The 20,852-nt window shown below is 46.5% G+C and overlaps 2 protein-coding genes across 3 annotated transcripts in view; one reads left to right on the top strand and one right to left on the bottom strand.

The window, feature by feature from the left end:
- txndc11 (thioredoxin domain containing 11) overlaps positions 1-1,024 on the bottom strand; it is a 29,141-nt gene extending 28,117 nt beyond the window's left edge. Inside the window, exon 1 of one of the 2 annotated variants that reach the window (XM_060899352.1) lies at positions 805-1,024. In XM_060899352.1, the coding sequence (XP_060755335.1) occupies positions 805-923 (119 nt within the window). In that variant the 5' untranslated portion in view covers positions 924-1,024. The remainder of the gene's footprint in view (positions 1-804) is intronic. The other variant, XM_060899354.1, reaches the window with a different exon arrangement.
- A 2,846-nt stretch (positions 1,025-3,870) lies between these two features.
- LOC132866857 (phospholipase A2-like) lies at positions 3,871-20,254 on the top strand. The gene is made up of 4 exons (XM_060899633.1): positions 3,871-3,910; positions 4,176-4,320; positions 19,908-20,014; positions 20,106-20,254. The coding sequence occupies exons 1-4, from the start codon at positions 3,871-3,873 to the stop codon at positions 20,252-20,254; spliced, it is 441 nt and encodes a 146-aa protein (XP_060755616.1).
- The last annotated feature ends 598 nt before the right edge of the window (positions 20,255-20,852 follow it).

The raw sequence follows: 20,852 nt of genomic DNA, 5'->3' as shown, positions 1-20,852 counted from the left end.
AACAGTGTGTGTGTGTGTAACTGCAGGTGAGTGTAACAGTGTGTGTGTGTGTGTGTGTGTGTGTGTGTGTACCTGCAGGTGAGTGTAACAGTGTGTGTGTGTGTGTGTGTGTGTGTGTGTGTAACTGCAGGTGAGTGTAACAGTGTGTGTGTGTGTGTGTGTGTGTGTGTGTACCTGCAGGTGAGTGTAACAGTGTGTGTGTGTGTGTGTGTGTGTGTGTACCTGCAGGTGAGTGTAACAGTGTGTGTGTGTGTGTAACTGCAGGTGAGTGTAACAGTGTGTGTGTGTGTGTGTGTGTGTGTGTGTGTACCTGCAGGTGAGTGTAACAGTGTGTGTGTGTGTGCGTGTGTGCCTGCAGGTGAGTGTAACAGTGTGTGTGTGTGTGTGTGTGTACCTGCAGGTGAGTGTAACAGTGTGTGTGTGTGTGTGTGTGTGTGCCTGCAGGTGAGTGTAACAGTGTGTGTGTGTGTGTGTGTGTACCTGCAGGTGAGTGTAACAGTGTGTGTGTGTGTGCGTGTGTACCTGCAGGTGAGTGTAACAGTGTGTGTGTGTGTGCGTGTGTACCTGCAGGTGAGTGTAACAGTGTGTGTGTGTGTGTGTGTGTACCTGCAGGTGAGTGTAACAGTGTGTGTGTGTGTGTGTGTGTACCTGCAGGTGAGTGTAACAGTGTGTGTGTGTGTGCGTGTGTACCTGCAGGTGAGTGTAACAGTGTGTGTGTGTGTGTACCTGCAGGTGAGTGTAACAGTGTGTGTGTGTGTGTACCTGCAGGTGAGTGTAACAGTGTGTGTGTGTGTGCATGTGTACCTGCAGGTGAGTGTAACAGTGAGGATGAGCGCGCAGGTGAGTATCAGAGCCGCGCACAGCATGCCGGGTCTCCGCGCCATCTGATCCCGAACCACCCGCACCAAGTCCGCTCCCTTCATTTATTTACTTATAACACACACACTCACACACACACACTCAGTCACTTTAACACACACACACACACTCCGGACCAACCTCACTCTCCCACGTAGACTCAGTACTTCCGCATTACGGTGAAGCAGGCGGGACCAAACTAAGGGAGCGTCTATAAAGAGTCACTTTATCACTTCAGCTAAGGGATCGTCTATAAAGAGTCACTTTATCACTTCAGCTAAGGGAGCGTCTATAAAGAGTCACTTTATCACTTCAGCTAAGGGAGCGTCTATAAAGAGTCACTTTATCACTTCAGCTAAGGGATCGTCTATAAAGAGTCACTTTATCACTTCAGCTAAGGGAGCGTCTATAAAGAGTCACTTTATCACTTCAGCTAAGGGAGCGTCTATAAAGAGTCACTTTATCACTTCAGCTAAGGGAGCGTCTATAAAGAGTCACTTTATCACTTCAGCTAAGGGAGCGTCTATAAAGAGTCAGTTTATCACTTCAGCTAAGGGAGCGTCTATAAAGAGTCAGTTTATCACTTCAGCTAAGGGAGCGTCTATAAAGAGTCAGTTTATCACTTCAGCTAAGGGAGCGTCTATAAAGAGTCACTTTATCACTTCAGCTAAGGGAGCGTCTATAAAGAGTCAGTTTATCACTTCAGCTAAGGGAGCGTCTATAAAGAGTCACTTTATCACTTCAGCTAAGGGAGCGTCTATAAAGAGTCAGTTTATCACTTCAGCTAACGAAGCATCTATAAAATGTCAGTTTATCACTTCAGCTAAGGGAGCGTCTATAAAGAGTCAGTTTATCACTTCAGCTAAGGGAGCGTCTATAAAGAGTCAGTTTATCACTTCAGCTAAGGGAGCGTCTATAAAGAGTCAGTTTATCACTTCAGCTAAGGGAGCGTCTATAAAGTGTCAGTTTATCACTTCAGCTAAGGGAGCGTCTATAAAGAGTCAGTTTATCACTTCAGCTAAGGGAGCGTCTATAAAGAGTCAGTTTATCACTTCAGCTAAGGGAGCGTCTATAAAGAGTCAGTTTATCACTTCAGCTAAGGGAGCGTCTATAAAGAGTCAGTTTATCACTTCAGCTAAGGGAGCGTCTATAAAGAGTCAGTTTATCACTTCAGCTAAGGGAGCGTCTATAAAGTGTCAGTTTATCACTTCAGCTAAGGGAGCGTCTATAAAGAGTCAGTTTATCACTTCAGCTAAGGGAGCGTCTATAAAGAGTCAGTTTATCACTTCAGCTAAGGGAGCGTCTATAAAGTGTCAGTTTATCACTTCAGCTAAGGGAGCGTCTATAAAGTGTCAGTTTATCACTTCAGCTAAGGGAGCGTCTATAAAGAGTCAGTTTATCACTTCAGCTAAGGGAGCATCTATAAAATGTCAGTTTATCACTTCAGCTAAGGGAGCGTCTATAAAGAGTCAGTTTATCACTTCAGCTAAGGGAGCTTCTATAAAGTGTCAGTTTATCACTTCAGCTAAGGGAGCATCTATAAAGAGTCAGTTTATCACTTCAGCTAAGGGAGCATCTATAAAATGTCAGTTTATCACTTCAGCTAAGGGAGCATCTATAAAGTGTCAGTTTATCACTTCAGCTAAGGGAGCGTCTATAAAGAGTCAGTTTATCACTTCAGCTAAGGGAGCATCTATAAAATGTCAGTTTATCACTTCAGCTAAGGGAGCATCTATAAAATGTCAGTTTATCACTTCAGCTAAGGGAGCATCTATAAAGTGTCAGTTTATCACTTCAGCTAAGGGAGCCTCTATATATTGTCAGTTTGTCACTTTTGTTAAGGGAGCATCTATAAATTGTCACTTTGTCACTTTTGTTAAGGGAGCATCTATAAATTGTCAGTTTGTCACTTTTGTTAAGGGAGCGTCTATAAATTGTCAGTTTGTCACTTTTGTTAAGGGAGCGTCTATAAATTGTCAGTTTGTCACTTTTGTTAAGGGAGCATCTATAAATTGTCAGCGTGTCACTCCCACTAAGGGAGCATCTGTAAAGTGTAAGTTTGTCACTGAGACACCAGTGATGTCAATCTCTCCTGCTCTCCTGACCTGCCTGGTTCATCCTGATGCCCTACTTCTGACTGAGGTTCTCCTCACATCGCTCCTGTGGAGGGCTGCCTCATATGGAGAGTCAAAAGTTGCACTTAGAAGACGCTCTGGACACTTACAGTTTTGCTCCAATGGTTTCGGACTCCAATCACCATGATAACTTTAGGACTGCAGTTGTCATGAACAGTTTTACACTCAAGTCTCCATCAGTGAACAGTTTATAACTTCAACAAAACAGACTTCCTGTTAAACTATAATGAATTTCCTGGTTACACAGTTGTACTTTGTGACTCTATAAGACACAGTTATAGAAGACAGTTATTAATAATCACACAATCTGTTATCACCCAGATGGGGATGGGTTCCCTTTAGAGTCTGGTTCCTCTAAGAGTTTATTCCTCATATTGTCTCAGGGACTTTTTCCTCACTACCATCACCTCAGGTTTGATCATCAGGAATAAATTTATACATTTATATATGTAAAATTTATATCTGGAAAGTGTATATTTCTGTGAAGTTGCTTTGTGACAATGTCCATTGTTAAACGTGCTATACAAATAAAACTGAATTGAATATAATTGGATTCTCTACCCAAGGTAACACACTTCATGTTGTGCAGTGAGTTGTTTGGGATACAGTTGCCTTCTTCCTGTATGAATGCACCACAGTGGGTGTGTAATAACAGACAATATGGAGTGTATGATGTGATATACAGTGCATTTAGGTTCAAGTCCCTGCAAACTATAATCATAGACTTAAGAACACAGACTCAGTGGAAGGGAGCAGAGTATAACTCTCTCTCTCTCTCTCTCTCTCTCTCTCTCACACACACACACACACACTCTCTAATGGCTATAAAACCACCACACACACCTGCATGCATCTCTTCTCCCCCAGTGCAGTTAAGATGGCTCTGCTGTACACCACAACGCTGTTGATCCTCACAGGTGAGCAGAAGTTTTTCCTCTGAATCTTTTTTTTTCTAATTTTTATCTTGTTAAGTGTATCTGCCCAACACCCTCTCTAGTGCCCTATTTGTCTGATTTAGAGATACATGTGATATAACTTTGGATAAAACAGCTTCACTCATTTCTTTACATACACTATAGAGAAGAACAAAGAAAAGTCCATTCATGCTCAGCTTGCCCATGGCTGTTCTGGGATTGATGACCTCCTGTTGCTCTATGTGTGTGTGTGTGTGTGTGTGTGTAGTTGTGTGTTCCATGTACACACACACTACACTGGAGCTGTCTGGTGTGGTGAAGTGCAGTACTGGACGCTCAGCACTTGCTTACATCATGTATGGGTGTTACTGTGGAGTAGGAGGGGAGGGATGGCCCCGAGACCCCGCCGACTGGTGAGTTACCTTACATTACATTGCATTGCATTACATTACATGGCATTTCACAGACTATCTTATCCAGAGCAATATACAGCGAGTGCAAAAGTCAGGTACACAAAGTGCTGAACTTCTAGACAAGAAAGTTCTAGTGCCAACTGAACAACTGACAGAATAACAGTTGTTATCCAAGATGGCGCCGTGGATGGTTGCCTCAGTACTTTGCTCTCTTGTACTTTCTATGTTTTTGTGTATTTGTTGTGTTTTTTGCGCTCCTTCGCTGGTCACATACTCCAGAGAAGAACTTATAAACAGAATAACCACCAGTAAAGTTTTTTCATCGGTTTTCATTGATCCGGAAAGTTTTCCAGAGCCACTTGTTGGAGGAGCAGCAGCTCTCTATGGATTACGCCGAGGACGCCGGAGACACCGGGGGAAGCGAGCCGGCGCGCTCGTCAGACTGAGGCAGCGGGGGTTTCGCACTGTGCTCCCATCTATTCACCTGGCTAACGTCCGCTCTCTGGCCAATAAGATGGACAAACTGCTGCTCCTCAACTCAATTAACACGGATTTTAACAGATCTGCTGCCTTGTGCTTCACCGAAACCTGGCTCGGTGAGCACATCCTGGACTCTTCTCTTCATCTGCCTGGATTTCACCTTCACCGAGCGGACCGCGAAACGGAGCTCACGGGGAAAATGAGGGGAGGTGGAATCTGCTTTTATATTAACGAAGGTTGGTGTACTGATGTCACAGTTCTAAACAAATCATGCAGTCCTCATCTGGAGTCATTATTCATAAACTGCAAACTGTTTTATGCTCCGTGAGAGTTTTCCTCGTTTATTCTGGTTGGAGTCTACATCCCTCCTCAGGCGTGTATTAATGAGGCGTTACAACACCTGGCTGACCAGATAAACAATGTGGAGAAAAAACACCCGAACTCTTTGCTCATTGTTTTGGGGGACTTTAACAGAGCAAACCTCAGCCACGAACTGCCAAAATATAAACAGCATATGAAGTGTCCCACCAGGGACTCTAAGGCCAAGTTTACATTAGACCGTATCTGTCTCGTTTTCTTCACGGATGCACTGTCCGTTTACATTAAACCACCTGGAAACGCCGGGAAACGGGAATCCGCCAGTGTCCACGTATTCAATCCAGATCGTGTCAGCTCCGGTGCTGTGTAAACATTGAGAATACGCAGATACGCGGATACGCTGTGCTGAGCTCTAGCTGGCGTCGTCATTGGACAATGTCACTGTGACATCCACCTTCCTGATTTGCTGGCGTTGGTCATGTGACGCGACTGCTGAAAAATGGCGCGGACTTCCGCCTTGTATCACCTTTCATTAAAGAGTATAAAAGTATGAAAATACTGCAAATACTGATGCAAATACTGCCCATTGTGTAGTTATTATTGTCTTTAGGCTTGCCATCCTTCCACTTGCAAGTGGTAAGTGATATGCGCTGGGATCACACACACAGCGGCTCAGTCCCGAATCACTGCTCGTGCGCTTCACTCGCGCGCTCTGTGAGCTGCACAGGGCCGGAGTGCGCACCCTCCAGAGGGCACTCGCTGTTCAGGGCGGAGTGATTTGGAGCACAGGATGCCTGCGGAGCCGAGCGTATCCGTGTATTGGTGTTGCTGTGTGCACACTAATCATTTTAAAAACGTTAATCTGATGATCCGCTGATACGGTCTAATGTAAACATGGGCTAACACTCTGGACCACTGTTACACTGTTTTAAAGGACTCATACCACTCTGTCCCCCGTGCAGCCTTGGGACTATCTGATCACTGTATGGTTCATCTTATCCCGTCCTACAGGCAGAAGCTGAAATCTGCTAAGCCTGTAGTTAAGACGGTGAGGAGATGGTCTGATGAGGTCAAAGTGGAACTACAAGCCTGCTTTGACTGCACTGATTGGAGTGTTTTTGAGGCTGCAGCCTCAGACCTGCATGAACTGACTGATACCATGACATCTTACATCAGTTTTTGTGAGGATATGTGTGTGCCTAACAAAACCTTCTGCATATACAACAACAATAAACCCTGGTTCACTGCAAAACTCAGGCAACTTCATCAGAACAAAGAAGAGGCCTACAAAAGTGGAGACAGAGTTCTGTATAATCAGACCAGAAACACACTGACAATGGAGGTGAAAGCAGCTAAGAGGAGCTATGCTGATAAGATTAAAAACAGCCTTTCAGCAAATGATCCAACGTCAGTGTGGAGAAGCCTGCAGAACATTACTAACTATAGGAGACCATCCACCAACACTGCAGTGAACCATCAACTGGCTGACAAGCTGAATGTGTTTTACTGCAGATTCGACACATTCACACCTCTCCCCCCTTCAGTCATTAAATACCCATTTACACCCCCTGCTATTCTGCCACCCCCCGCCTCTGACCCCCCACCAGCACTCAAGATCTGTGAAGAGGATGTCTGTCAGCTTTTCCACAGACAGAAGATCAGGAAGGCACCTGGCCCAGATGGTGTGTCACCCTCTTGTCTGAAGGTCTGTGCTGACCAGCTGGCCCCCATCTTCACCCAGATCTTTAATAGAGATCTTGCACGTGACGTCACATCTGCTCCAGATTGTAAGCAGTCGCCATTTTGTCGGTCAAACACCATATTTCCGCCGTCTTTCCAACACTGACTTTGTTTTTTTTTTCGCCCAAATCTTCAAATATTACCGTGCCACAATGCCGAAGAGTTGTATGGCATATAAATGCCACAACAGGAGAGGTCAGAAATCAGGAAGAAAGTTTCATAGGCTGCCACGGGACCCTGACAGGCGTGTAAAGTGGATTGCTGCTATCAGCCGGGCCGATGCAAACAACAAGAACAAGGCATGGGAACTGACTGGAAAGAACGATCACTGGCGCCTGTGCAGTGACCATTTCATCTCAGGTTCACCATGTATTTATTTCAGTATATCCATGTGGTTATTCGCAACATAAGTTTATGACTTGCTCTAATAAAAAATTCCGGGAAGTGGGAACCTGAGAAAAGGCTTGGGGTGGGGGGGGGGGGGGGGGGGATTGGGTCTTTAGTGGTGTGACAATCAATGTAGTCTCTAGATATAAAATTATTTTACACTTTTAGGGATCACATGAATTTCTGTAAAGATAACTGTCCAGAGATTTATAAGCACGCAGTGCTTCACCACTGAACAGCAAGGGAAAGTTTATGAGGTAATTATACACGTCTGGGTATTCCACCTCTGGCAGTTCCATATCCACTGACACGGTCGTGAAAACTCCGTCCTGTAATCGATAAGGGTCACTAATCCGTAGGTCGTTTATTTTAGACATATATCTAGTTATCTGTTCATTAGAAAAATGAGCCGTGTAGTCCGTCGGTTGAAATTTATCCATTTTGTACACGAGTGCAGCAGTATTCAGTGGTGTTTTTTACCGACAAAATGGCGGCTGTGTACTTTCTGGTCACGTGACTGCAAGATCTCTATAGATCCCTGGAGCTGTGTGAAGTCAAGTCAAGTCAACTTTATTGTCAAATATGCTATACATGCTCGACATACAGCACAGATGAAATTTCAGTCCTCTCTGACCCACGGTGCAAACAGGCAATGCAATAAATACAAATAGAATAACTGAAAAAAAACAATATAAACAGTATAAACACTCTAGATATGAACTAGATATATATATATATATATATATATATATATATATATATATATATATGGGCGGCACGGTGGTGTAGTGGTTAGCGCTGTCGCCTCACAGCAAGAAGGTCCTGGGTTCGAGCCCCGGGGCCGGCGGGGGCCTTTCTGTGTGGAGTTTGCATGTTCTCCCCGTGTCCGCGTGGGTTTCCTCCGGGTGCTCCGGTTTCCCCCACAGTCCAAAGACATGCAGGTTAGGTTAACTGGTGACTCTAAATTGAGCGTAGGTGTGAATGTGAGTGTGAATGGTTGTCTGTGTCTATGTGTCAGCCCTGTGATGACCTGGCGACTTGTCCAGGGTGAACCCCGCCTTTCGCCCGTAGTCAGCTGGGATAGGCTCCAGCTTGCCTGCGACCCTGTAGAAGGATAAAGCGGCTAGAGATAATGAGATGAGATATATATATATATATATATATATACACACACACACATAAATTGGTTCAAATAACCAAACAGTCAAGGGCACTTGAGGTATAGACCCTTTTCAGTCACGTGACCTTCGTAAACGCGACCGCCATTTTGGACATGTAGTGGACTTCGGCTCGAATCGGTTTGAATGCGAGGAAGGCGACAAACATAAAAGAAAAAGGAGCGAGATGCAGAAAACTGTATTTACTAGTTTACTGTAATTATGATCTGGCAGCTACTTACACTGGATCCAGTGTAAATAGCTGCTGGAGCCGCCGGCCGCGAGCTAGCGCGCGCTCTCCCTCCCCGGCCGGCCACGAGCTAGCGCGCGCTCTCCCTCCCCGGCCGGCCACGAGCTAGCGTGCGCTCGCTCTCCCCGGCCGGCCGCGAGCTAGTGTGCTCCGGAACCTCGGACGTTGGCTCCGGCAGCTATTTACACTGGATCCGGTGTAAATAGCTGCCAGATCATAATTACAGTAAACTAGAATGGAATGTTAACAGCAATGTAATGCCTTTTCTGGCTAATTTTATTCGTCTTACCTCCAACAAAGTGGTCACTACACAAGTGTTGGTATGCCGCTATCCATCTTCTCTGTTGGTCAGCATCTACCGGGATCCGATAAAATGATAACCCTTGCCTTGTTTGTTGATGGTTACTACATCCAGGTGCACAACAATATAGTGGCATGATGGAAGTCTCATCTCATCTCATTATCTCTAGCCGCTTTATCCTTCTACAGGGTCGCAGGCGAGCTGGAGCCTATCCCAGCTGACTACGGGCAAAAGGCGGGGTTCACCCTGGACAAGTCGCCAGGTCATCACAGGGCTGCACATAGACACAGACAACCATTCACACTCACATTCACACCTACGCTCAATTTAGAGTCACCAGTTAACCTAACCTGCATGTCTTTGGACTGTGGGGGAAACCGGAGCACCCGGAGGAAACCCATGCGGACACGGGGAGAACATGCAAACTCCACACAGAAAGGCCCTTGCCGGCCCCGGGGCTCGAACCCAGGACCTTCTTGCTGTGAGGCGACAGCGCTAACCACTACACCACCGTGCCGCCATGATGGAAGTCTTGCTGAAAATAAACACTTTCTTTGCTGCCGTTCCTCAATGTTGGCTGTGGTAAACTACTGGTAGTACATGTCCAAAATGGCGGCCGCGTTTGTCGTGACGTCACGTGAAAAGGGTCCATAGCAGGTAAACATGAAACAAGCAGTATAAACAAACTAGCAGCTGTTAAGGTGAGGTAGTGCGGAATAGTGCAAATGAGCGAGGTAAAGTGAGATGTGCAGTCCCTGAGTTCAGTCACTACGTTTACATGCATATCCAAATCGAGCTACTGTCAGTAATCGAGCAAAAGGTCCCAGCAGGGGTGCCAGAGAAATCCAATCCTACATGCACAGTGTTTAAATCGAGCTATTGTGTGAGGTGCATTGTGCACCCGAGCCACAGGTGGCGCTACACGCCCCATCGTGTTGGTACACTTCCGGTTGTCGTCATGAAGAAGAGCTATTCAAGAGTATAAACAAAGTCACTACAGGCAGAAATTAGCATGTACTGCTATAACCTGGTACAGACATCTGTCCTTACCACAAGGATAATGTTTAATTTGTGCACTGTCCCTTTTAAAAATAAAATAAACTCTAAACTCTAAGAAGAGTGTTTGTAGTTTGTATGTACGAACAGAAGTGTTCCTAATAAAGTGGGTGGCTAAGGTGAAGTGTCATGCCGACCGAGGCTGTTGTGTTTCCCGCTTGTGGTCTCGTCACTCGTCACTTCCGGAAGGGGCAGTGCTGAAGTAAGTAGCTGGACTGCGTGGCTCGATAGGGTTTACATGCACTAAGCAGCTCGGCAAAAATCGCATAATCTAGGTCATGTAGCTCGATTGCGAGAAATCAAGTTCGGTTCAATTTCAGCCGAGCTAAGGTGTTTACATGCCATTTAGAACTTCGATTTCAGACGAGCTACGGCAGAAATTTGATTTTCTCTATGTGCATGTAAACGCACTGAGTGTGTTAATGAACGTTTTGTATGTGTGTGTGTGTGTGTGTGTGTGTGTTGGGGGGGGAAACTGTGAGGATCACATGTCATATGCTGAAGGGGGGGCAGGGGTGTGTGCGAGCAGAATCTGTGGCAGGGGGCAGAGGGGGGAGGAGGGGCAGAGGGGGGAGGGAGTTGAGCCTCCTGACTGCCTGGTGAAAGAAACTGTTCTTGAGCCTGCTGGTTTTGGCCCGGAGACTCCGCAGTCTCCTCCCCAACGGCAGCAGGCTGAAGAGGATGTGAGATGGGTGGGTGGGGTCACCTGCAATCCTGATGGCTTTGCGGGTGAGGCGGGAGTTATAGATATCCATTAGAGAAGGGAGAGAGACACCAATGATCCTCTCAGCTGCTCTCACGATGCACTGCAGAGTCTTGCAGCAGGACACGGTGCAGGCGCCGTACCACACGGTGATGCAGCTGGTCAGGATGTTCTCGATGGTGCCTCTGTAGAAAGTGTGCATGATGGGGGCCGGGACTCTTGCTCTCCTCAGTTTGTGGAGGAAGTACAGACACTGTTGGGCTTTTTTGGCCAGTGATGCGGTGTTGTTGCTCCAGGACAGGTCTTCAGAGATGTGCACACCCAGAAACTTGGTGCTGCTCACCCTCTCCACTGCAGCACCGTCGATAGATAGTGGAGCATGCTGGGTGTGCTCTCTCCTGAAGTCCACAACAATCTCCTTCGTCTTCTCCACGTTCAGACAGAGATTGTTGTCCTTGCACCACATGGCCAAGCGGCTCACCTCACTTCTGTAGATTGTCTCATCGCCATTGTTGATGAGACCCACCACAGTCGTGTCATCCGCAAACTTAATGAAGAGGTTTGAGCTGGACGTTGGTGTGCAGTCGTGGGTCAGCAGAGTGAAGAGGAGGGGGCTTAGCACACATCCTTGGGGGGCCCCCCGTGTTCAGTGTGATGGTGCTGGAGGAGGTGCTGCCGACCCGTACAGTCTGTGGTCTCCCTGTCAGGAAGTCCAGCAGCCAGTTGCACAGGGAGGTGTTGAGTCCCAGCTGGTCCAGTTTATGAATGAGCTGCTGAGGAATGATTGTGTTGAATGCTGAGCTAAAGTCTATGAACAGCATTCTGACATACGAGTCTTTTGTCTCCAGGTGTGTGAGGGCTGAGTGGAGGGCAGTGGAGATGGCGTCATCGGTCGAATGGTTGGACTGATATGCAAACTGGAAAGGGTCCAGGGTGGGGGGGAGGGCAGACTTGATATGCCTCATGACTAGCCACTCAAAGCACTTCATGAGGATGGGAGTGAGTGCGACAGGGCGGTAGTCATTGAAGCAGGAGGGAGACAGCTTCTTCGGGACCGGGATGATGATGGTGGTGGTTTTGAGGCACGTGGGGACAAGAGCCTGGCTCAACGAGATGTTGAAGATGTCTGTAAAGACATCTGTGAGCTCCTCAGCACAGTCACTCAGGACACGACCAGGAGTGTTATCAGGACCCGGGGCTTTTCATGCATTTGTCGTCCTGAGAGCTCTCCTCACACTGTCTGGGGACAGTGTCAACACCTCGTCGCCGGGAGGTGGTGGGGTCTTCTGTGCCATGGTGCTGTTGTCTGCCTCAAAGCGAGCGAAGAAGTCGTTCAACTGATTCAGCAGAGACATGGAGTTGTTACAGGTCTGTGGCGAGGGCTTGTAGTCTGTGATGGTCTGAATCCCCCGCCACAGGTTCCTGGTGTCTATGCTGTTGTTGAAATGGTCAGCAATGTGTCTGGAATATTGTCTCTTGGCCACCCTGATGCCTCGTGACAGATTGGCCCTAGCTGTCCTCAGGCCCACCTCATCCCCAGCTCTGAAGGCGGCGTTCCGAGCCCACAGGAGCCTATAGACTTCCCCTGTCAGCCATGGTTTCTGATTGCCCCAAATGGAGATTGTTCTGGTGACCGTAACGTCGTCCATGCACTTCCTCATGTAGGCAGTGACGGTCTCCGTGTACTCCTGGAGATCTGTGGAGTTGTTGTAGGTGGCCACCTGTCTGAACATGCTCCAGTCAGTGGTGGAAAAACAGTCCTGGAGTGCCTCTGAGGACCCCTCTGGCCACACACGTATCTGTTTTTTAGCTGGTTTGGTGACTTTAATCAGCGGCCTGTATGCTGGCATTAGCATAACAGTGGAGTGATCTGAGGCCCCAAGGTGGGGGAGGAGTAGAGCTTTGTAGGCGTCTTTATGCATGGTGTAAACATTGTCCAGAGTATTGTTTCCACGTGTAGGAAACTTGATATGTCCATAGAGTTTTGGAAACACTTTTGGGGTTTGCATGATTGAAATCCCCAGCCAGGATGAGGAAAGCATCTGGGTGGGCTGTCTGCTGCTCACTGATGTGCTGATAGAGTTCATTCAGTGCTTCGCTCCTGTTGTTATTGGAGCTGGGAGGGATGTATATTGCTACCAGCAATATGGCTGTGAATTCCCTCGGCAGGTAGAATGGCCGGCACTTAATAATCATAAACTCCACCAGTGGTGAGCGGTGTTTGCAGACCACGACAGCATCACGGCACCAGGCATCACTGATGTAAACACAGAGTCCTCCGCCGTGAGTCTTCCCCCTCTCGACTAGCTGTCTGTCTGACCGGTAGCATGTTAGCCGGGCTAGCTGAATGGCACAGTCTGGGACGCTGTCATTAAGCCATGTTTCCACAAACACGAGGACAAAACACTCACTCACAGACTTAAAAGATGAGCGGAGCAGGCAGACATAATCCAGCTTGTTGTCCAGCGAGCGTACGTTGGCCAGAGTGATGGTAGGGATAGCCGGCCGGTGAGGGCTAGCCACTAGCCTAGCTCGAATACCTCCGCGTTTGCCTCTCTTCTGCTTCCACATGTTCCGCCTGTGGCACTTCCACTGCGGGCTAGATGCAGGAGTGGGGGTCGGTGATTGAGCAGGCCTCCGGAGCAAACCGTAGCCGCATAGCACTTCCGTGTCCACTGGATTTATATCCGTGAATATAGTTCTGCGGATGTCAAGCAGAAACTCACGGGAGTATGTGCGCCTTGAGACTAATGGATGCGACAAAGACTAACAGATACACGCTGTTTTAAAACACAAAAAACACGAAAACACCGTTCTGTCGGGACAGAGAGGAGCCGCTGTGTGTGTGCATGCCACCATCTTGGAAAAAAACTCCAAGTCCCCTCATGCTTCAAATGCTCCGCAATAATCCCAGTTCCTAAGAAAACCAATATCACAGGACTGAATGACTACAGGCCTGTTGCCCTCACATCTGTAGTCATGAAGTCCTTCGAGAGACTGGTGTTGTCATACCTGAAGGACATCACAGACCCCCTGCTGGACCCCCTGCAGTTTGCCTACCGGGCAAACAGGTCAGTGGATGATGCAATAAATATGGGTCTACACTACATCCTGCAACACCTTGACACTGCAGGGACATACGCCAGGATCCTGTTCGTGGACTTCAGTTCAGCATTCAACACCATTGTTCCAGACATCCTCCACACTAAGCTCACCCAGCTCACTGTGCCCTCCTCCACCTGTCAGTGGATTACAAACTTTCTGACTGACAGGAAGCAGCAGGTGAGGATGGGGAGCATCATATCCAGCACTCGGACTATCAGCACTGGTGCCCACCAAGGGTGTGTGCTCTCCCCATTGCTCTTCTCCCTTTATACCAACGACTGCACCTCAACAGACCCGTCTGTTAAACTCCTGAAATTTGCAGACGATACAACGGTCGTGGTGAGCAAGGTCTTCAGGAGGACTAACCCCCGAAAGGCAGCCGGCCCTGACAACATCCCTGGCCGTGCTTTGAGGGCCTGCTCCACACAGTTAGCAGAGGTCTTCACAGACATTTTCAACCTGTCCCTCTTCATGTCTTCTGTGCCCACATGCTTCAAGACCACCACCATAGTGCCCCTCCCAAAGAAAAACAATATAACATGCCTGAATGACTATCGACCAATTGCACTCACTTCAGTTGTAATGAAGTGTTTTGAGAGGATAGTCATGTCATACACCAAAAAGGGTATCCCAGACACAATAGACCCCCTTCAATTTGCATATTGTCAGAACCGTTCAACTGATGATGCCGTCAATGCAGCCATCCACACAGCCTTGTCACACCTGGAACACAGGGACACCTATGTTCGAATGCTGTTTGTGGACTACAGTTCAGCCTTCAACACAGTCATCCCCAGCAGACTGACAGAGAAGCTCTCCACCCTTGGACTGGCATCCTCCCTCTGCTGCTGGGTCCTGGACTTTCTCACAAACAGACCCCAGACTGTCAGAGTCGGTACCAGAACATCCAGCACCAAGACCGTGAGCACAGGGACCCCCCAAGGCTGTGTGCTCAGTCCACTCCTGTACACCCTCTTCACCTACGACTGCACCCCCACCCAGAGCAACACTTCCATTATCAAGTTCGCTGACCACACCACTGTCATTGGGCTGATCACCGACAGAGATGAGAGCGCCTACAGGGAGGAGGTGGCTCAGCTGGTCTCCTGGTGCCAGGAAAATAACCTCTCCTTGAATGCTGAGAAGACCAAGGAGATGATATTGACCCGAGGAAGAGGAGGAGAGACCAGCACGCCTCGCTGTACATCAATGGGACACAGGTAGAGAGGGTGAAAACATTTAAATTCCTCAGAACTCACATCAGTGAGGATCTCACCTGGACACACAACACACAGCAGACCATCAAGAAGGCTCAACAGAGACTTTTTCCTGAGGAAGCTGAGGAAATTTGGACTGTCCACCAAACTCCTCAGCAACTTCTACAGGTGCACAGTGGAGCGCGTCCTGACAAATTCCATCACTGTGTGGTACGGGAACTGCACAACTCAGGACAGAAAGGCTCTCCAGCGTGTCATTAAAATGGCACAGTTCATCTGTGGAGCTGTCCTCCCCCCACTACAGGACATTTACAACACCCGGGTCACAAAAAGGGCACAGAGCATCATCAGGGACCAAACACACCCACAACACAGACTATTCACGCTCCTACCATCTGGCAGACGCTACAGGAGTGTGAAAGCAAGGACTACTAGACTGACAAACAGTTTTTACCCCCAGGCCATCAGGCTTTTGAACCAAGGATTATAATTACCATCTACCTCTATATTTCCATCAGGCTTTGAGCCACGGATTATATTAACAATTTTGCACAAGACATTGCACAGTATATCTACCTCTATGTTTGCACATTGTTTGTTTGCCTCTTTTTTTAAATGTTATCTTCATTTTTCACTCTACCTTTTATATTTTGCATTCCATATGCACTTTATATTTTATATTTCATATTTTATATATATATTTCTTTTTATTTTGGTAAGCATAGTTTGGTCGGGCAGTTGCAAAATAAGAATTTCATTACCCAATAATAAACCACTGTGTCTGTTATTGTGTATATGACAAATAAACATCTTGAATCTCATTGGCCTCATCCGAGATGGTGACGAGTCTGCATACAGACGGGAGGTTGAACGGCTGGTCTGGTGGTGCGGTCAGAACAATCTGGAACTAAACACGCTCAAAACTGTGGAAATGACAGTGGACTTTAGGAGGAGGCCCCCCCACTCTGCTGCCCATCACCATCACCAACAACATTGTGACATGGTGCAATAGGTGACAATATGCACCTATTGCACCGTTTGTTTGTTTGTTTTGTGTACAGTCATGCTTGAAAGTTTGTGAACCCTTTAGAATTTTCTATATTTCTGAACAAATGTGACCTAAAACATCATCGGATTTTCACACAAATTCTAAAAGTAGATAAAGAGAACCCAGTTAAACAAACGGGACAAAAATATTATACTTGGTCATTTATTTATTGAGGAAAATGATCCAATATTACATATCTGTGAGTGGCAAAAGTATGTGAACCTCTAGGATTAGCAGTTAATCTGAAGGTGAAATTAGAGTCGGGTGTTTTCAATCAATGGGATGACAATCAGGTGTGAGTGGGCACCCTGTTTTATTTAAAGAACAGGGATCTATCAAAGTCTGAGCTTCACAACACATGTTTGTGGAAGTGTATCATGGCACGAACAAAGGAGATTTCTGAGGACCTCAGAAAAAGCATTGTTGATGCTCATCAGGCTGGAAAAGGTTACAAAACCATCTCTAAAGAGTTTGGACTCCACCAATCCACAGTCAGACAGATTGTGTACAAATGGAGGAAATTCAAGACCATTGTTACCCTCCCCAGGAGTGGTCGACCAACAAAGATCACTCCAAGAGCAAAGCGTGTAATAGTCGGTGAGGTCACAAAGGACCCCAGGGTAACTTCTAAGCAACTGAAGGCCTCTCTCACATTGGCTAATGTTAATGTTCATGAGTCCACCATCAGGAGAACACTGAACAACAATGGTGTGCATGGCAGGGTTGCAAGGAGAAAGCCACTGCTCTCCAAAAAGAACATTGCTGCTCGTCTGCAGTTTGCTAAAGATCACGTGGACAAGCCAGAAGCCTATTGGAAAAATGTTTTGTGGACAGATGAGACCAAAATAGAACTTTTTGGTTTAAATGAGAAGCGTTATGTTTGAGAAAGGAAAACACTGCATTCCAGCATAAGAACCTTATCCCATCTGTGAAACCTGGTGGTGGTAGTATCATGGTTTGGGCCTGTTTTGCTGCATCTGGGCCAGGACGGCTTGCCATCATTGATGGAACAATGAATTCTGAATTATACCAGTGAATTCTAAAGGAAAATGTCAGGACATCTGTTCATAAACTGAATCTCAAGAGAAGGTGGGTCATGCAGCAAAACAACGACCCTAAGCACACAAGTCGTTCTACCAAAGAATGGTTAAAGAAGAATAAAGTTAATGTTGTGGAATGGCCAAGTCAAAGTCCTGACCTTAATCCAATGGAAATGTTGTGGAAGGACCTGAAGTGAGCAGTTCATGTGAGGAAACCCACCAACATCCCAGAGTTGAAGCTGTTCTGTACGGAGGAACGGGCTAAAATTCCTCCAAGCCGGTGTGCAGGACTGATCAACGGTTACCGGAAACGTTTAGTTGCAGTTATTGCTGCACAAGGGGGTCACACCAGATACTGAAAGCAAAGGTTCACATACTTTTGCCACTCACAGATATGTAATATTGGATCATTTTCCTCAATAAATAAATGACCAAGTATAATATTTTTGTCTCATTTGTTTAACTGGGTTCTCTTTATCTACTTTTAGGACTTGTGTGAAAATCTGATGATGTTTTGGGTCATATTTATGCAGAAATATAGAAAATTCTAAAGGGTTCACAAACTTTCAAGCACCACTGTATATGCTTTTTATCTGTTTTGTACTATGAGAGCTAAGTGAAACCGGAGTCAAATTCCTGGCAATAAAGTGATTCTGATTCTGATAACACTGAGTGTAATATTCTGCTGAAATACCAAAACTCAAAACAGCCGAGGAAACAAACCAACCATATAAACTATAACTAAATAGAGAACTCAAACAGCTAACCCCAGGCTAGACTGTACACAGCCTGGGTTGATTTAGACCAGGGGTTCTCAACCTTTCCTACTTTAAGCCCCATCTATTCATACTTGCAACAAGTTGGGGCCCATTAAAAAAGGTCCCCAATTATTTTTGGCTCATCTATTCTATTAGAATCTAATAATCTACTGTAAAGTGTATTAAATACATCGCGAGCTGTAGTGTGACCGTAGCTTAATGAGGCGGATGTGACGTCAGATACAACCCAGCAATTGTACCCTACTACGAGTAAAAATTAGCTTCAACTTGAAAAAAAAATTTGCGGCCCACTAGATGGTGCTTCATGGCCCACTAATGGGCTGGGGCCCGGTGGTTGAGAAACACTGGTCTAGACTGAAACACAGTTACACAGTGGGCGGGTAAGCAGGAGAGAGGTGTAGCCTGAAGAGGGGAATCTTCAGTCTGCGCTTGAAGGTGGTCAGGGAGTCAGCAGTTCTGACCTCAGTGGGAAGGTCATTCCACCAACGGGGAACCAGGACAGACAGCAGTCTTGAGTGGGCGGGGCAGGAGCAGAGAAGAGGAGGGGCCAGGCGACCAGTAGTAGCAGAGTGTAGGGGTCTGGCTGACATTTAGGGGTGGATCAGACTCTGAAGCTATGCTGGGTCTAACTGCTTGAGAGCCTGGTAAGCTAGCACCAATGTCTTAAATCTGATGTGAGCTGTGACAGGTAGCCAGTGCAGGTCAGCGAGCAGAAGGGTGACATGGGAAGAGCGAGGGAGGTTGTAGACCAGGCGAGCTGCAGCATTCTGGATGAGCTGCAGGGGTCTGATGGCAGAAGCTGGAAAGCCAGCAAGGAGAGAGTTGCAGTAATCCAAGTGGGAGAGGATCAGTGCTTGGACCAGGAGCTGAGTAGAGCAGGTGTGGTAAACACACACACAGAATGTGTGTATGATTACAGTCATACTCAGAGTGTGAACACATCAATTTAGAGATCAGGGACTGCACCCTGTTATAATCATACACACACACACGTATGAGAATGTGTGTTATTGTAGTCTAACGTGTCCTGAGCTCTGGTGGGCGTGTACAAGTGTGTTGGTGCTCTGCTTGAGGTGTTTCATTAAAACCAGCAAACACTAAATAATTATTTTCATGGTCTCAGATGTGAGCAATGAGAGGAGTCATGGCTAAGTTCAATCCCCCAAAGAACTTTTCCTTTGATAAGTCAGGAGAGCAGCCAGACTGGAAGCAGCGCTCTGTGAGATTCAGACCTGCTGCTCAGCCCGACGGAAGGTGGCACCGTGCAGGTGACCAGCCTGATGAACACCTCCTGATCATTCATATTTACTGATGATGGAAACAGGACTTTGATGGGGTGCTTGGAAAGTTCCATGAGTACTTTGTGTTGAGAAGGAATGTAACTCACAAACATCCGTATCTCCATCAGTGTGTGTAAACACTGGGAGACTTTTATTAGAGCTTTGTATGAACTGTCAGAGCATCGTGACTCTGAGTAACAGACACACAGAGAGAGCCATACACAGGGCAAAGAAAGCTCTCCAGCAAGAAGATCTGTGATGTTCTAAGCAGCTGCAGGTCCACTCCCTGCTCCACCGCTGGCTTCAACCCAGCCAAGCTGCTGATGTGGAAAAAATCAGAACCACACTTTCCACTGTGGAGAAAGATCTCCTCCTGAAACGGCCCAGCAGCAGAGCTGTGAAAAAAAGGAAGGAGGGAAAAGGTTAAACAGGCCCACGACTTCAACCACCATCATGGAGCCATGCCCTGACCTGCTCTGCAACCAGGAGATGGTGCACTCTCCAAGATGGACCATGAAAAGTCATGAGCTTTGCCGGTGTCAAGCTTACACAGGGATCTCGAGCTTCTCTTTGTAATGTAGTGACACATCCAGGGTGAATGTTGATGGTCTGGAAGGTTCTGAATAATTTCTGCTCTCAATGTGTCTTTAGGCTGCCTGTAAATCATCAGGTGTTTATCAGGAGTTAACTGTTGTGTGTGTGTGTGTGTGTGTGTGTGTGTGTAAGGTGCTGTCACAAGCATGACTGCTGTTACGCGAAGGCTGAGGATCAGGGCTGTCACACAAAGGTGCACGTGTATCCATGGAGCTGTGACAGTCAACCACTGAACTGCGGTACACACACACACACACCTATATCATTACTGTCATTATCATTATTATACATGCTGCATGCTTTTACACGTGTGTGTGTGTGTGTGTACAGGCTCTCTGACAGACAGATGTGAGAAGATGTTGTGTTTATGTGACCGAGAAGCAGCACGGTGTCTGAAAAAAGCGCCATATAACCTCAAATACTTCATGTGGCCCGACTTCCTGTGTGGACCTGAACTGCCAACATGTGCTTACTACTGACACACACACGATACTACTGACTTAGCTAAATAATGCTAAGGCTAAAACTAGCATCAACTTTAAAGTGACAGTAATCACTCAGCCATGTTTACTAAATAACAATTATTCTCTGAAGGTGAACATCAGTAAAATATTGAGATGAGGTCGATATTCACTGAGCCTGAGCCGGATAATTGTTTCAGTATAAATACACAGGTGATTATTTTTAAAAATCATTAAAAAATATTTATTTCAAACTTCAGAAGCTTCATGTAAGTGTAATAACTTTGTGGCGCAGACTTGTGTCACTGATCTACACCGAGTCACATAAAATACTTTGTTTTGAAATCGATAAAATAAATCACAATCCCACGTCCCTTTGAATAGTTTTAGACCAAACTTCCGAGCATCTTTAGTGCTTTTAGGAACAGCGTTTCCTTTCATCATCTGTAATTCTTCCTCATTTATGGTGATAAAGCGATTGGACGCCATTTTGCTGAGTCGCTCGAGGTGATTATCGAGAAATAATCTGAATTTCTTGACCAATCAGAGCGCACGATTTCCTATAAATCACCTGCGTATTTATACGAAATAACATTTACTTCTTGACTTAAGGCTA

Source organism: Neoarius graeffei, chromosome 18 (genome assembly GCF_027579695.1).
Source record: "Neoarius graeffei isolate fNeoGra1 chromosome 18, fNeoGra1.pri, whole genome shotgun sequence".
NCBI classification, from domain to species: Eukaryota; Metazoa; Chordata; class Actinopteri; order Siluriformes; family Ariidae; genus Neoarius; species Neoarius graeffei.
This window is presented reverse-complemented; position numbering and strand designations above follow the sequence as displayed.